At 48.8% G+C, this 15,750-nt stretch overlaps 1 protein-coding gene across 5 annotated transcripts in view; it reads left to right on the top strand.

The window, feature by feature from the left end:
* The window catches only part of DAAM2 (dishevelled associated activator of morphogenesis 2), a 137,167-nt gene that overhangs the window by 75,377 nt on the left and 46,040 nt on the right, over nucleotides 1–15,750 (top strand). For all 5 annotated transcript variants that reach the window (XM_075555157.1, XM_075555156.1, XM_075555154.1 and 2 more), the window contains exons 2-5: nucleotides 5,432–5,652; nucleotides 11,098–11,187; nucleotides 13,628–13,702; nucleotides 14,208–14,302. In XM_075555157.1, coding sequence (XP_075411272.1) covers nucleotides 5,485–5,652; nucleotides 11,098–11,187; nucleotides 13,628–13,702; nucleotides 14,208–14,302 — 428 coding nt within the window. In that variant the 5' untranslated portion in view covers nucleotides 5,432–5,484. The remainder of the gene's footprint in view (nucleotides 1–5,431; nucleotides 5,653–11,097; nucleotides 11,188–13,627; nucleotides 13,703–14,207; nucleotides 14,303–15,750) is intronic.

Genomic DNA, 15,750 nt, shown 5'->3' with positions numbered 1-15,750 from the left:
AGTGTAGCAACAATGAAACTCACAACCTTCCTCTAGTTCTTAAACGCTTCCTCCCCCCCCCCCAATTATCATGAAGCCAATTCTACCTTGCAAACCTGGTTAGACCAGAGGATGCACAGCAGTTTAGTTGGGATCTGGAAACACAGGGAATCTAGGACAGATGAACCCCTCAGGACCAGCGGTGAGAATGGTGACACCTGGAGGGAAGAGGGTGTAGAAAGGGGGAACCGATCTTACTTATGCATACAACCTCCTCTCTGAGGGATGGGCAACAGGAAAGTGGGTGAACGGAGAAGCCAGGCAGTATAAGATAAGATAAAATAATAATTTATAAATTATTAAGGGTTCATGAGAAAGGAGGGAGTGGGGAGGGAGGGAAGGGAAAAAAGGAAAATGAGCTGATTCCAGGAACCCAAGCGGAAGGCGAATTTTGAGAATGATGAGGGCAAGAAATGTATAAGGGTGCTTTACTCAATTGATATATATATATGGATTGTGATAAGAGTTGTGTGAGCCCCAATAAAATGATTTATTAAAATTTTTTTAACTTGGTACAAGTCCTTTAAAAAACAAACAAACCCGGAGAAGACTGTCTGCACAGGAAGAGGGGGAGAGAGCTGAGTTGGAGGAGCAAGGAGACAGGAGGATGAGGGTCTGGAGCTGTTAGTGTTGAGGAAGGAGCCCAGGGAGGGAAAGCTGAGTGGGAGTGGCCAGGTTCCATCCCTCTGGTCCCTGTTCCCACTCAACTGCTTTCCAAGCGTCTTTGCATCCTGTTTCCCACATTACTTCCCAACTCTCTCCCTAGGTAGAGACTTCGTTTCTCTTCTTTTCTAAGGCGCTTTTTCAGAAATGTATCTCCCTGGGCCCCTCCACCCAAGGACGAGGGCTTAAGTTTCCAATGAGCTGAGAGTCCAGGGAAAAGCCCCTGGGCGCTGGGCAGGACCCATTCCACTTCACCACCATCGACAGACTCACTGTCCCCCGAAACGTCTCCTCCATGCTTGAGAGTTACCGCTGACAATTGGGCCCCATATAGATGATTCTGTAAAGGAGCACTAAGGGTCAGGGCGAACATTCCTTACTAATCCAGCTAAACAGTTGTTTGGTTAAAAATGGCACCAGGGAATCATGTTGGCTCATGATTTGGAGCAATTCTCTGAGCTAGAGATTCGGGGATGGTTCCTTTGTTCTCTTTTCTTTGCCCCTCCCCCCACAACAAGTCTGGAGCTATTTCTAAATGAAGCTGAAAGGGTGGGTCTCCCTTCTATAACAGAGTGAGGTTATTGGGGGGCAAGATCAGAAGATGGGGGGGAACCTCACAGAAGTGAGCAAAGTGGTGGAGTAGTGATTGGACCACAGCCTGGACACCATGACCTGGGTTTGCATACCTGCGCTGTCCCTGTTTTGTGACCTTAGATGAGTCATCCCTTGACTTTGAACCTCAGTTTTTCCCTTAGTCTCTACCATGAGTCTCTGGGTGGCACAAATGGCGCACACACTGGGCCGCTAACCGTGTGGGCACTCCAGCCCACCCAGCAGTACCTGGCAGAAAAGGCCTGGCAATCTAGTTCTGCCAAAACATCAGTTGAAAACCTTATGGGTTCCATCTTTACTCTTTGGGGTCCTCACAGGGGGTCTCCATGAGTCTAAATGTAGTCACAGGCATCTGTACTGTTTGCCCGGCAGCGACATGGTTGTTGAGACTCTATTCAGGTGGGAGCATGTGGTTGGCGTCTTGGGTATACCAAGGGGACCCTAAGAAAGGGAGGCAGGGTCAGACTTCAAGGAAGTTGTGGGTGGCAGGGGTGCCCTCAGGAACACCCACACAAACAAAGTGCCTGTCGGACATCCCCTGAGCAGGGTGAATCGGTAGTGCTGCTCTGGGTCCCCTTTGCGGGGACGTACTTCCTGTTGGCAGGTCTGTATCCATTTCTCCCCTTGTCTTGAAGGCCACTGCCTCTTGTGCCCCGTCTTCAGAGAGACATTGAAAATATGTAGCAGGTATCATAGGCGCCCGTGTGGTGTAAATGGTGATGTGCTTGGCTGAGCCAGAAGCTTGGCGGTTCATGCCCACCAGTCCAGCAGTTCCCCTGGAGAAAGCCCTGCCTATCCACCCAGGAAAGATTCCAGTCTAGAAAACCGCATGAGGCAGTTCGACTTGACGTCAACGCAGTGGCACTTAACAGTAACCCGGTGTGGAAACCAAACAGTGAGAAATCCATGGTCCTGAAGAGCTGGGGCCAGCCGTAGTGGGGCATGCCACCTGAATGCCAGCCTCTGGTAAAGCCTGGCTTAAGAGCTAATGAGCCAGAAGATAAAAGGGAGACTCAGAAGGAAATAGAATCTCAGGAGGTTCCCAGACATCTGGTTGTCCTTCTCTAGAACTCCCTTGTGTGTCAGCCCAGCCTCACTAGCTTCAGCAACATTGCAGAGGCTGAAGAAACAATTGTGAGCTGGTCTTTGTTCCACACACTCCTCCCAAGCGTGGCAGTTCTCAGAAGACCCCAAGGTGGTCCACCCGTGTCTGCCTACACAATTGGCATGTGACTAAGCCTGGCAGTTGGCCATTTTAGGTCCGTTAAAAAGATTGCCACAAAGATTATCTTTGTTTATCTTATAAACAAAATAAAAAAGACAATTGGATATAAGTTCTAGAATGACATTGACAATGGGTCATGATGTACCTAAGAGCTTGGTTGAAATGGTTAGCTAGATTATGAGGGTTAAGGAAACCCAGTCACATTCTCCAGAAGTTAGATTGGAACGTCAATAGGAAAATGCTTGGCTCAAGGGATGCCTTAGAAGCTTGACCAATGCAGGGCATTTGGAAAACTCTCTGTAAGGCCTCTTTATAGGACAGAGGCTTAGAGAAGGGCACGATCAGATAAGAGTGTTGGTAGGTAGCTCTCTCCCATTATGTGGGAGGAGACCGCAGTGTTTTCAGAGTCTGTCTGCCTTTGTCATGCCAACATGTTGAGCAGTGATGTCCATGGAGACCATGGGGGTGAAGACCATGGTGATCATTCTGTCGATGGCTTGATTCAAGAAGAAAGACCAAGAGTCAAGACTTATAATAAAAATAACCTGGAACCCAAATGGTTGAGATAATATTCCACAGAGATATTTTTGTGTCCAGACATATAAGATGTGTAAGCAGAGAGTGGGTGGGCAGCAGGTTGGCAGGTGAACTCGGGTGTCCCCACTGCACATGCTCAGATGGCCTGCAGGGGTGTTGAGGAGATGGTGGTCCAGGATGCTTTGGGAATGCCTGGGAGCTGATCGCTGAGCTTCATTTGCTTAGACACTTTGTGGTAGCAATGACTGGGGTCTGCACGGAGGAATGCTCTCTCTGTAACAAGCAAGGAACTCTTTTTTTAAAAAAAAAATCAATTTCTTAGGGCCTCAAACAACTCTTATCACAATCCGTGCATACATCCATTGTGTCGAGCACATGTGTACATTTGTTGCCATCATCATTCTCAAAATATTTACCTTCTGCTTGAGCCCTTGGTATCAGCTCCTCACTTTCCCCCCTTTCTCCCCCCTCCCCTTTTACTCATGAACCCTTGATAATTTATAGATTATTATTATTTTGTCATATCTTACGTTGTTGAATGTCTTACTTCACCCGCTTTTCTGTTGTCCATCCCCCAGGGAGGAGCTTATATGTAGATCCTTGTCATCAGTTCCCCTTTTCTACCCCACCCTCACTCCACCCTCCCAGTATGGACACTTTCACCACTGGTCCTGAAGGGATCATCTTTCCTGGATTCCCTGTGTTTCCAGTTCCTATCTGTACCAGTGTACATCCTCTGGTCTAGCAAGATTTGTAAGGTAGAATTGAGGTCATGATATTGGGGGGGGGCAGGAAGCATTTAGGAACTAGAGGAAAGTTGCATGTTTCATTGTTGCTACACTGCACCCTGACTGGCTTGTCTCCTCCCCAAGATCCTTCTGTTGCCTACAGATGGGTCTTGGGTCCCCAATCTGCACTCCCCCCCGCCTCAACCAAAAAGGTTGGATGTTCACCCTTTCCTGTCTGTCTTTTGCTCTCTGTCGGAATAGTAAGCAGTGTTGACCAGAGTTTATTTCATTGTTGAACACCATCCCAATGACCAGTTTCATTTTCCTGCCCGGGATACATGCGTATCAGACTCTCAGGTGGCCCCTCTGGGGACGGGAAGACATTGTGCTGCTGTGGCTGCACACCCCCCTCGGAGTGCCGGGTACAACAAACTGAGCACGTCTCTGAAGCCTTCCTCCGCCCACTACTTCTCTGGAGATACCCACTCCAGGAACCGTGCCATATGATTCTACTCCTAGCTCTCCTCTGCCCATGCACTCCCATGGGACGGGGCCCTTACATCAGACATCCCCGGATCCTGAGTACGTGCGCCCTGCCGGAAACTAATCTACCCGTGCACAGTGTACAAGAACAGGGATTAGATTTCAGTCCTGGAAGAGGGAAGATAAGCTCCGGCTCTGATTGCCCAGAAGTCACATTCTGTGACTGCAGCCTCCTCTCTTTCCCGAGAACAAAGAGGGAGAATCCAACAGTCTGACTGGAGACGGGCCAGTCAGGGAGCAGTATAGTACCGATGAAACATGCAACTTTCCTCTAGTTCTTTAATGCTTCCTGTCCCCCACTGTCATGACCCCAATTCTACCTTACAAATCTGGCTAGACCAGAGTATGTACATGGGTACATATAAGAGCTGGAAACACAGGGAATCCAGGACAGATAAACCCCTCAGGTCCAATATTGAGAGTAGCCATACCAGAAGGGGAAGGGGAAGGTGGGGGAGAAAAGGGGGAACTGATCACATTGATCTAACTATAACCCCCTTCCAGGGGGATGGACAACAGAAAAATGGGTGAAGGGAGACATCGGTCAGTGTAAGACATGAAAAAATAACAAGAATTTATAAATTATCAAGGGTTCATGGGGAAGGGGGCAGGGAAGGGAGGGGTGAAATGAGGAGCTGATACCAAGGGCTCAAAAAGAAAGAAAATGTTTTGAAAATGATGATGGCAACAAATGTACAAATGTGCTTGACATAATTGGTGGGTGTATGGATTATAAGCATTGTACGAGCCCCCAATGAAATGATTTAAAAAGAAAAACATATGTGCAAATTGTTAGATGGAAAATTAAGTCGCTCTGTTATCTTTAGCCCAAATAAAACAAAAAACTTAAAAAAAAATAAAACCTAAAAACGTATGTAGATTATATAAAAAAAGAAGAATACAAGAAACACCGGGAGAGTGATGTTGGAAGAAATATAAATGCATGCACAAGAAGGAGCTGGTGGGAGCCAGGAGAGCCACTGGGAAAAGGGGGGCAGTCGGGTATCGGGGAGAAAGCTGCTAATCTATGGGACAGAGCAGTTACCTTGCCTGACTGCTCTGTTCTTTCCCCTCTCCTGCCCAGATCACCATGAGGACCTAGGGCAGCTGCCTGCTGACCCCCAGCCTGCAGTGACCATGGCCCCCCGCAAGAGGAGCCGCCATGGCCTGGGCTTCCTGTGTTGCTTCGGGGGCAGCGACCTCCCCGAGATCAACCTGCGAGACAACCACCCGCTGCAGTACATGGAGTTCTCCAGCCCCATCCCGAACCCCGAGGAGCTGAACGTCCGCTTTGCAGAGCTGGTGGTCAGTGTGGGGGCAGGAAGGAGGGTGTCAGCAATGGGGAGGCGGGCAGAGAGGAGGAGCCTAAGTGTTGGGATCGCTGCCTCTCGAAACTGTGTCTGGGGTTGGGGTTGAGGTGGGGGGGGGGTGTCCCCAGGAAGGCTCAGCTGTGTGGGAGAAACAGAATCATTAAATAACCAGGAAACATTATTTGTGTCCGAGGACAAATGGACCAATCTCCTATCTCTCTGCATGGTGTAGCAAATAATTCACCATAGACTAGGACAGACCCACGGTTTGAGTAGGGAAAGGCAGTGAGAAGTCTCCAAGAACTTCAGAATACTTGCCATCTTTCTTTTCAGCAATCTGCAAATTTTCCTGGGATCCCATTATCCCAGAAAGAGGCAGAGGGACAGAGAAGAATCCTAAAGGCAGACCCTGGGCACTAGGACACCTGGGACCTGGTTTGAATCCAGCATGATTATATCCTGTGTCTAACCAGAGTTGGTGGAAGTCCTGGGGTTCACCCCAGTAGCAGCAAGTCCCATCCAGACCAGGGCATTGCTGTTTTATGAGAGCTCCTATGTGTGCAGCTCGATACTTTGAGCAGAAAGAGGCTGAGAGTGAAGACAAAGCCTGCACACCAAGGAAGGTCCTGGGTCAGGAATGTCAGATCCACACCTAGGACTCAGGAATGAACTCATTACCAGCTATTCTTGTACAAGTTCATCTATGTCCGACTGTTGGTCATCCATCTGCTTGAGACTGGGAAGGAGAGAAGCAGAGCCTTTGTGTTAGTCTGAGTAGAATAGAGAAGCAAATCCAGGGAGACTTGTGTGTGGAAGAGAGAACTTTATATCAAAGAACAATTGTACATTAAGAAAACATCCCAGTCCAGTCCAGATAAAATCCATAAGTCCAATATTACCCCATATGTCAATATTAGTCCATAAGTTCCTCTTCAGACTCATGCAGCACATGCAATATTGCAGAATGCAGGGAGAGCACAGACCGGTGGGTAGTAAGTCTTGTGGATCCAGTGGCGGTGGAAGCATCTCAGCACTGGTGTGGGTCTCCACGTGGCTCCTCCAGTTCTGGCTCTGGCTCCGTCAGCATAGCTCCAGGTAGCTTGTCGAGAGGAATGATTTTCAGGGAGACCAGCAGAGAGTCCATCTGGCTTCCAGTGAGCTCTTCATCCCTTCATATCTCCAAATGAGGTCATCAAGCTGTAACCTGATGGACAGACTAGACTCCACCCTTTCCCAGGAGATGATGTCACTGCCACAACCATGCCAGTCGGAATGTGGTATTTCATACTTGCATTTGGTAATGGATGTGTCTGATTTAGGCAGTCCATCTTTTCACGTAACAGCCACAAGTTGAGACCGTGCTGGTTCAATGACAAAGTTGTTCAACCTTGCTCAGAATATCAGATTCAAGAAAGAAAAAAAATCTTGCTTTGAAGGATCCCCTGCCTCAGGATCGGAGGAGAAATCGAGTGTTCGGTCATCAGGAATGCCACGTGAAGCCTGATTGCTATGCGTGGGAGACATCGCCTCGAATCAAAACCCAAACCCAACTCACTGCCGTGGCATCGATGCCAACTCATAGCGACCCTAGAGAACAGGGTCGAATGCACCCCTGTGAGTTTCCAATCCTGTACCTCTTTACCAGAGTAGAAAGCCCCATCTTCCTCCTTAGGAGGAGCTGGTGATCCCGGACTGCTGACCTTGTCTCTGGCAGCCCATCTTGTGACCACTATTCCCATTTGGGTTGCATCTTCTTGAACAGAGTGTGTGAACTTGGGAAGAATGGCATGACAAGGCTGTTCGTTCCTTCATCCTTTTATCCACCCACTAGTTCTGAGCATCGTCAGTGGGAAAGATTCCTTACAAGACACTCTGGCAAAAGCCAGGATGAATCGAATGAAGTCTTCCCTACAAGGACACCTGGTATGTTCAATGGCCTCATATGCTCGTGAGAGCTGGACAATAAATGCAAATGGCTGGAGAAGAGCTGATCCCTTTGAATGATGATGTTGGCAAATACTATTGACTGGACCATGGACGTCCAGATAAATGAGCAAATCTATTTGGGAAGAAGTACAATCAGAATGCTCCTTGGAAGTCTGGATGTGAAGACTGTCACACGGACTTTTGACATATTATCAGGAGGGACCATTCCCTGGAGAGGGACATCATGCTTGGTCAAGTAGAAGGTTAGCAAAATCCATCATCATCATCATCATCCATGGAGATGTATTGCTATGTGTCAGACTGACTGGCTGGCACTTAACAATAGCACAACAACAAGGAGACTAGCCTCAGGTATCAAAGAAGAAAAATATTTCTAGCTTCTGTGAACTGGGCCCTGGGCTCACCTGGAGGATTTCAGGATGAGCAGTGGTTTCCTCCTGCCAGGATGTGAAGTCGAGCTGCAAAGACAGGTTTTGAACACTAATGAGACGGTCTGCCTAAACCAAGGACATTCCCATGAGAACTGAAGGCAGAATGATGGTTCAGTGGATGCATGGAGGTGTGCAAACATGACAGAGGGCACATCTCCCCATCCCTGGAAGAAACAGCATGTGTGAAAGTCACCGGTCAGAAGGAGCTGGGTCCCCTGGGAAGACTCCATGAAGCCCAGAATAACTACGGATTTGGGGTGTAAGGCTATGGGGAGCCACTGGTGGTTCTAAGCAGGGCTGGAGGTGATCTGATCTGCTTTTCTGAAGGACCTTTCAGGAGACTTCGTGGAAGAAGAGTTCTGGTTAGACTCTCTGGAGGCTACTGTTACCACCCAAGTTAGGGAGAAGGGTGGCTCGCACCAGGATGCTAGTGAGGCTGAGGACAAGGGAGGCAGACGCAAGACCCAGTTAGGAGGAACGACAAGAGGGTTGGGTTGGGTTGGTGAGTGCTAGGAATTCAGTCTGACCCAGATTTCTGACTTGAGAAACGAGGTGGATGTGGGGGCACACTGGAAGAGACTCAGGTTTCAGGGCGTGGGGTGATGAGTTTAATTTATATGATCTCTCTGGTGCCTCTTTCCCCTCAAGGATAAAATAGATTGTGGTAAGTTTCTAACATTATGTAAGTGTCCATGGTACTTAATGTACCTCCAAGTAGCGCAGGACCGTTGAGTCTGAGGGTGTGGAACGCACAGGTTTGAGAAAGTTTGGGATAATCACTGAGCCCTTGAGTAGGTGGCACCTGGACGGAAGCAATCGAGTGAAGAGAGAAAGGGACTCAGTTAGGTGCCCTGTGGGATGTCTATGTTTACCGGGCATAGAAGATGAGCCCAAATAGAAACATGAGTGAAGTGGGAGGAACTCCCAGAGAGTGTCATTGTCGAAGAACCCAGGGAAGAGACATTCAAAAGGGAGTGGTAGTCAACAGCATCCTATGCCTCCTGGACAGCCAAAGATGTGTCCCCGGATATGTTACTGATCTATGTGTATAGCTTCCGGGATGAGAGACTGCTGATGAGAAGAGACAAGTGTATCAATAACCAGAATGAAATGTTGAGTGTGGCTTCTATGGAGGTCAAGCAGGGGGAGATTGTTCTCACTGGGTCTATGGGACATTTACAAAGCGGTGGGGCTGACGTTGAGCCCCGGGGATTAGACGAGCGTTCTTTGGGTGGCTGGATAGGCAGGGCAGTCCCCGTGAAACTAACTGCATAAATAAGCAAAGCACAGAGGTCGAAGACATACAGAGTCTGTGCTGGGTGCTCACAGCTCCCATGTCCCCTTTCTTTCTGGCCTTGAGGAAATGCTGCAGAAACCGCTCTCTCAGGTGCTGGGAAACTTGACTAAGGCTATTCCTGAGGTTTGTGGAGAGTGGCCTCCCATCTGCAGTGTCTTTCATTCCCAGGGCAGGGATGCTGATGGGCTGCATGTCTCTGCTCTTACACACGGCAGCCACCAGTCACACGGGGCTGGTCTCATCTGAGATCAGTCAAAGGTGAAATAAGCCTCAGAGTTTCGACGGCCTCTCTTGAAAAAAAAAAAAAAGCATACATAAGTTAGGCTATTGGTAATATTTTTACATGTTGACATGAAAATATTTCCGACCAGACTAAATAAAACATTTTATTACAATTCATTCCATCCATTTCTTTTGCCTTTTTAATGTGACAGGGAAATCGCAAAAAATTATCTGGGGCTTGCTGTTGGACGGTTCTGATCTTGATGAAGGAAAGGGTTAAGCATTTCCTCTTGAATAAAAGAGCAGAGAGGGGAAAAAGAGAGTTTAGATATTGAGATTTAAAACCCTTCTAGCTAGGGGCTTATAATTCCTTAGATATTGCTTTCACTGTTTACGACTTTTGCGCATAGAAAGGTTAGCGATATTATGTGCTGTTGTCCTTGTGTGAGTTTTGCTTTTGATAAGAAAAGGGCCCATTATGACTGAGCTGAGAACCCATTCTGTTCTTTATGGCCCATAGCAGTTTTCTGAGGGGCCAGAGCATTTCTCATGAACTATGGGAGAAAGAAACTTAGAGAAGAGAGCTTTGTAAGGGCCATCTAGCACAGCCAAGTCCATCTAGTTGCCCCCAATGCGTTAGAGAGTTGCCCGCAACCTGATGAAACTTAACAGTTCTACTTCTAGGGAAATGTGAGACAGCCGGGCGGAGGGCTGGGCACTGGGGTCTGACTGTGTGCAGAAAGCCACTGTCTTTCTATGCATCCGATCAGTGCCCTCTCTGAGATGGCATGTCCGTCCTTCCTATTCTGCCAGCTCCTTGTCCTCGTTGGCTCTCTAGGGCCCATCCTGGGACCCACATAGAAGCAGAGGGAGCCAGAGGACTGCTGGGAAGGACTAGAAAGATGAGGACCAGGAATCTGAGTGTGAGGCAGGACTCCATCCGTAGACTGAACCGCTTCCTTCGAAGACTTCACTTAAGGTGTTGATAAGAGCAGAAAGACAAGACATCATGGGCAGGAGAATTAACACCCCCCCCACACCCACACTCACTCATACACACTCACACACACACAACCCCAAACTCACTGTCATAGAGTCAGTTCTCATTCCTAGCAACCCTACAGGACAAGGTAGAATGCCCTTTGTCGATTTCTAAGGTTATAACTCTTTACGGGAGTAGAAAGTCTTGTTTCTCCCTCAGAGTGGCTGGTGGTTTCGAACTTACTGACCTTATGCTTAGCAGCCCAACTCGTAACCACTATGCCAGCAGGGCTAGCCAAGCTCTACTGGAGGCGACAAGGACCTGGAGTCAGAGGAGGGCGGGTCTGGAGAAGCAAGGGGGCCAGGGATACTCAGTAAAGGAAGCGTGGGCCATAGCACGTGATGAAGGTAAAGGCACTGAAACGGTGCTCCTGGCAGAAAAGGACTGTGTGGTCAGCTCTCGTGTTCCATGGGAAGGAGGCTGACCGATGCTTGGATTTGGACACCAGAGTCACCATCGTCTCTGGGTTTCAGACACCGTTTTGTCTCATTGTCTTTGCAGGATGAATTGGATCTCACCGACAAAAACCGGGAGGCTGTGTTTGCGCTGCCCCCGGAGAAGAAATGGCAGATCTACTGCAGCAAGAAGAAGGTACCAGCTCCGACCCCTGACTGTCGGCGCAGGGTTCGCCGCCAGGGCCGCTGTGGCCTCCACCTCCACACTCCCCGTCCATTCAGTAGATGCTATCGTGCGCCCACCATGGCAGGAACAGCGGTGGATGAAACAGAGAGAGAGAGAGAGAGAGAGAGAGAGAGAGAGAGAGAGAGAGAGAGAGAGAGAGAGAGAGAGAGAGAGAAAGAGAGAAAGAGAGAGAGAGAGAGACGGCAGGGAGAACACAGAGAGAGATAGATGAAAGAAAATTAATTCCAGGCATAATTAGTCAAGCCTCATGATTCCTCACTTTCCCAATTGATTTAAGATGAAATACCTTTAATTTGATCTCCTCCAGAGCTCAAGTAAATGATTTATTAAAATGCGAAGCTGTTTCTCACCACCTTTCAAACCAAATTGTGTGTGATTCCCCTACTGGCTTTCAAGGCCCTCAACCTTCCCAATGTTCTCTTCCTGTAACACTGCCCAACACACACACACACACACACACACACACACACACACACACACACACACACACAAGCACACACACCCCTATGTTAGATGCCCCTCTCCCTGGCTTCCATGATCAGCTTTTCAGTTCTGCCACAGGGCAGTGGTCACCCTGTCTCTGGCCCTAGACTGTCCTGTCTCCGAGGGCCCAGCACAGTGATGGGTATTTAGTAGGCGCTCATTAAATACATTTGGAATGGGAGAGAGGTGTGCCAGCCTAGGCGGGAGGGCATGTGTGTGCTCATGCAGGTAGTTTGAGGGATGGGGTTCCCCTCCCCACCCCTAGAGCAGGGTAGAGGCAGTATTCTTTCCCTTGGGTCCCAGAGCTTTTGAACACATATGTCCACTCGGAAGTTACCTAGATCAAAACCAGACTGCTTCCCCGCTGCTCTCTAATGTGGAGTCTGCGAAGCAAAAGAGTGGACCCCACGTGGACCTGGCTGAGGAAGATAAGGCAAAGGCCAGGGCAGCTAGCTGGCAGAGAGGTTGTCTGTGAGGAGGTTGGTGCTCATGCAGATTTGAAAATAGGAGACAGACAGAAAGAAGATAGGGGGCAGTTCAAAGGATTAGGGCCCAAGGACAAGAATGAGCCGGGCCTCTGTTATGTCCAGAGCAGATTTACTAGGCTGGAGAGAGGGCTAACGTTTTAACTGACATTAAATTAATGTCTACTTTACCTCCAATCATTCTTGCCCATATTCCACGGAGAGGTTGAGGTTGAGCCTCCTGGAGCCTGAGAAGGAAGCCAGTTTCCTTCTGGCCTGGGCTCTTCACTTATCCAGTACTCAGGAAATTCTGATCATTAAAATTAAATCAGAGGCCAGACAGGACTCTTGAGTTTCCTAACCCTGGGCCTTGGATGGTTCTCTTCCTCTCTTTTTGTTAAGTTACTCTTTTTTGAGTACCTACTATGTAGGTGTTAATCTAGGTAGACTAGAGAAACAAATTCATAGACTCTCATATGTGTATAAGAAAGAGCTTTATATACAAGAGCAATTGAATATTGAACATCCCAGCCAGTCCAGATCAAGTCCATAAGTCTGATATGAGCTCATATGTGTGATACCAATCTATAAAGTCCTCTTCAGACTCATGAAACACATGCAATGATACCAACTGCAGGAAGATCAAGGCCAGTGGGTGGAAAGTCTTGTGGATCCAGTGGTGGTGGAAGCTTCTCAGCGCTGGTGTGGGCTTCCACGTGGCTCCTCCAGTTCCAGGGCCCCATGTGTCTTGTTAACAGGAATGTCTCGAAGGGATTGAGTGTGTCCTGCCCTCCAGTGAGCTATTTATCTACTTAGAGGCTCCAAATGAGGTCATTCAGCTGCAACCTGATTGACAGGCTAGACTCCACCCCTCGCTCCTAAGTGTCAAGTTGACAACATATGATGTAACCACCACAATGTGTTAGGTATTATTCCAAATGCTACATTTAAGTGCTCCTCAAACTACCTGAGAGACTGAGATTTCATATTCCCAAACCATCACAGGCCACCGCTTTTCTGAAATACCATCGGAGTAATATTACCAGGAAATAAAATAGAAGGAAAGGGGGGAAAAAGATGCATAAAGTTTAAGCACACATTTTCATAAGGTTCCACAGACATGCCACTACATTTTATTAAGTATCACCAGAATAGATATAGCCTATTCTGTAGAAAGTGGTTGGCATTGGGCTTGTTTTTTTAACTGCACCCATGGTTCATTAAAAGTAGGTCTACCTGGACAGCCTTTGCCCATGGCATTGCCTGGACACGAGAGTAAACGTTTGTGAAGCAACGACGACATGGTCACTTTCTGAAGGTCACCCCGGCAGGGCGGAGCTGAGGCATGAAGGCCCCTGCTGACATCAGATGGAATGCAGACCCTCCGGCTGGTCCTGGGCGACCTTGCCTGTTGGTCAGGGCCATCCTTCCTCTCATTCCAGGAGCAGGAGGACCCCAACAAGCTGGCAACCAGCTGGCCTGACTATTACATTGACCGGATCAACTCCATGGCTGCGGTGAGCCGTCCCTCTCCCCCAGCCCACCATCATCCTGCCTACCCAGCCCCCCCACATGGAAAGGCTGAGAGGTTGGGGGAAATCCCTCCAGATAGGTCCTCCGACTTTCCTCTGCACCAGATGACCTGCAGGCTGGGTCTCGGCAGCGTTCTGATGATTCTCAGGGTCTCATCATCTTCCCTCCCCACTGTGGGAAGTCAGATCTCAAACATTTGAACGTTCATGAGCCCGCTTAGATGGATGTCCCATCTACTTGAGAAATGGCCAAGGCCCGCAATTCTCCCTATTTTAAAGATGAGAAAACTGAGGTCCAAGACCAGAACCTGGGTCTTCTCAGAGCCTCAGAGTCCCTTCTCACTGTATCACCGCATAGTAGTAAACTGGACCCTGAAGGACCCTCCCTTTCTGAAGGGAGTGTGGTCCCTGGGTCACAGCAGGGCCGGGGACACAGGGCATTGGGAAAGAGGAAGCCCAGGGTCACTTTTGCTGCCCTCTGCACCCACAGATGCAAAGTCTGTATGCGTTCGACGAGGAGGAGACAGAGATGAGGAACCAAGTCGTGGAGGACCTGAAGACAGCTCTCCGGACGCAGCCCATGAGGTGTCACTTCTCAGTCATCTTCCCTCGCCCGCTGTCCTTCCATACCTCCGCACCCCATCCGCTCCCCCTCCACTCCCTGGGACGCCACACAGTTTTCTGCTGCCATCCTGCACAAGCTTCACCCCCAGCATTCCACTCGAGTTCACTTGACACCACCTCCCCTGTCTGAGAGGCTGAGAAGCTGCTCAGGCTGCTCACGTTAGGGCAGAGGGGGAGACTGACCAATGCGAATGTAGTCAAGTGAAGGTCTGAAGACTCACCTGAAGATACATTGGGTGCAGGTGCTTGTTCATCTAGTGCAGTGGTTCTCAACCTTCCTAATGCCGTCACCCTTTCATACTGTTCCCCATGTGGTGGGGACCCCCAAACCATAAAAGTATTTTCGTTGCTACTTCATCACTGTCATTTTGATATTGTTATGAATCAGGCGACCCCTGTGAAAGGGTCATTTGACCCCCAAAGGGGTCGCGGCCCCACAGGTTGAGAACAAGTGAGTGTTCCCATAGGGAGTGGGGGGCAGCATCAGGTGGGTGTGGGCTGAAAAGTACTGCCACCACCAGGGGGCGATGGTGCCTACAGATATGCAGCTTCCATCTAGAGTGGAATCAATCAGTCTTGGGGGGAGACCAGGACAGGGGAATGGTGACCCAAAGACAGAACCTCTCCCCTTCTCAGACCACACAGTGTGGGGGTGCCAAAGAAGGGGCAGGAGAAACAAAGGCTCTAGAGGTAGGGTCTGCCCAGTGGTGTGCTCCAACTGGTTTGCACCGACTCACCAGGCTAGCTGTTAATTTTTCGGGATTTTTTTTGCAAACCAGTTGTTAAGCATCGCTATGGTTGCAAAAGAGAATTTTCACTTAACTAATTTATTAATAATTTTGGGGGGGGCTTGTACAGCTCTTATCACAATCCATCCATTGTGTCAAGCACATTTGTACATATATTACCATCCTCACTTTCAAAACATTTTCTCTCTACTTGAGCCTGATAAAGATATTCTATAAACTCAGAATGAAATCATCCGTATCAAAAACAAAGATCATAAATACTCGGGCCATCTCGCTCCCTAGTTGCTTTTCTGCATCATTTCATTCGCTGTACGCCCGGGAGTCAATCTGCATCCATTGCATCTGCAGACTGGGGGTTCTAGAGGCTGGTCTGCTGGTCTTCATCCCTTCTGAACGTCATGCTCAGTGATGTCACACAGGCAGCTGGGCATGGGCTCTATCATGAGAGGTTACACCACGAAGTGCTGAGATTGTTTTTAAGCCTCTTTCTTTCCTAAATCAGGAGCCCTGGTGGCACACTGGGTTAAGGGCTGGGCTGCTAACCTCCAGGTTAGCAGTTCGAAACCACCTTTACTCTAGTAAAGAATTATAATCACAAACCCATGGGGCGGTTCTACCCTGCGTTATAGGATTGTGTGAGGCGGCACTGACTCAATGGCA

Source organism: Tenrec ecaudatus, chromosome 7 (assembly GCF_050624435.1).
Source record: "Tenrec ecaudatus isolate mTenEca1 chromosome 7, mTenEca1.hap1, whole genome shotgun sequence".
Taxonomy (NCBI): domain Eukaryota; kingdom Metazoa; phylum Chordata; class Mammalia; order Afrosoricida; family Tenrecidae; genus Tenrec; species Tenrec ecaudatus.
This window is presented reverse-complemented; position numbering and strand designations above follow the sequence as displayed.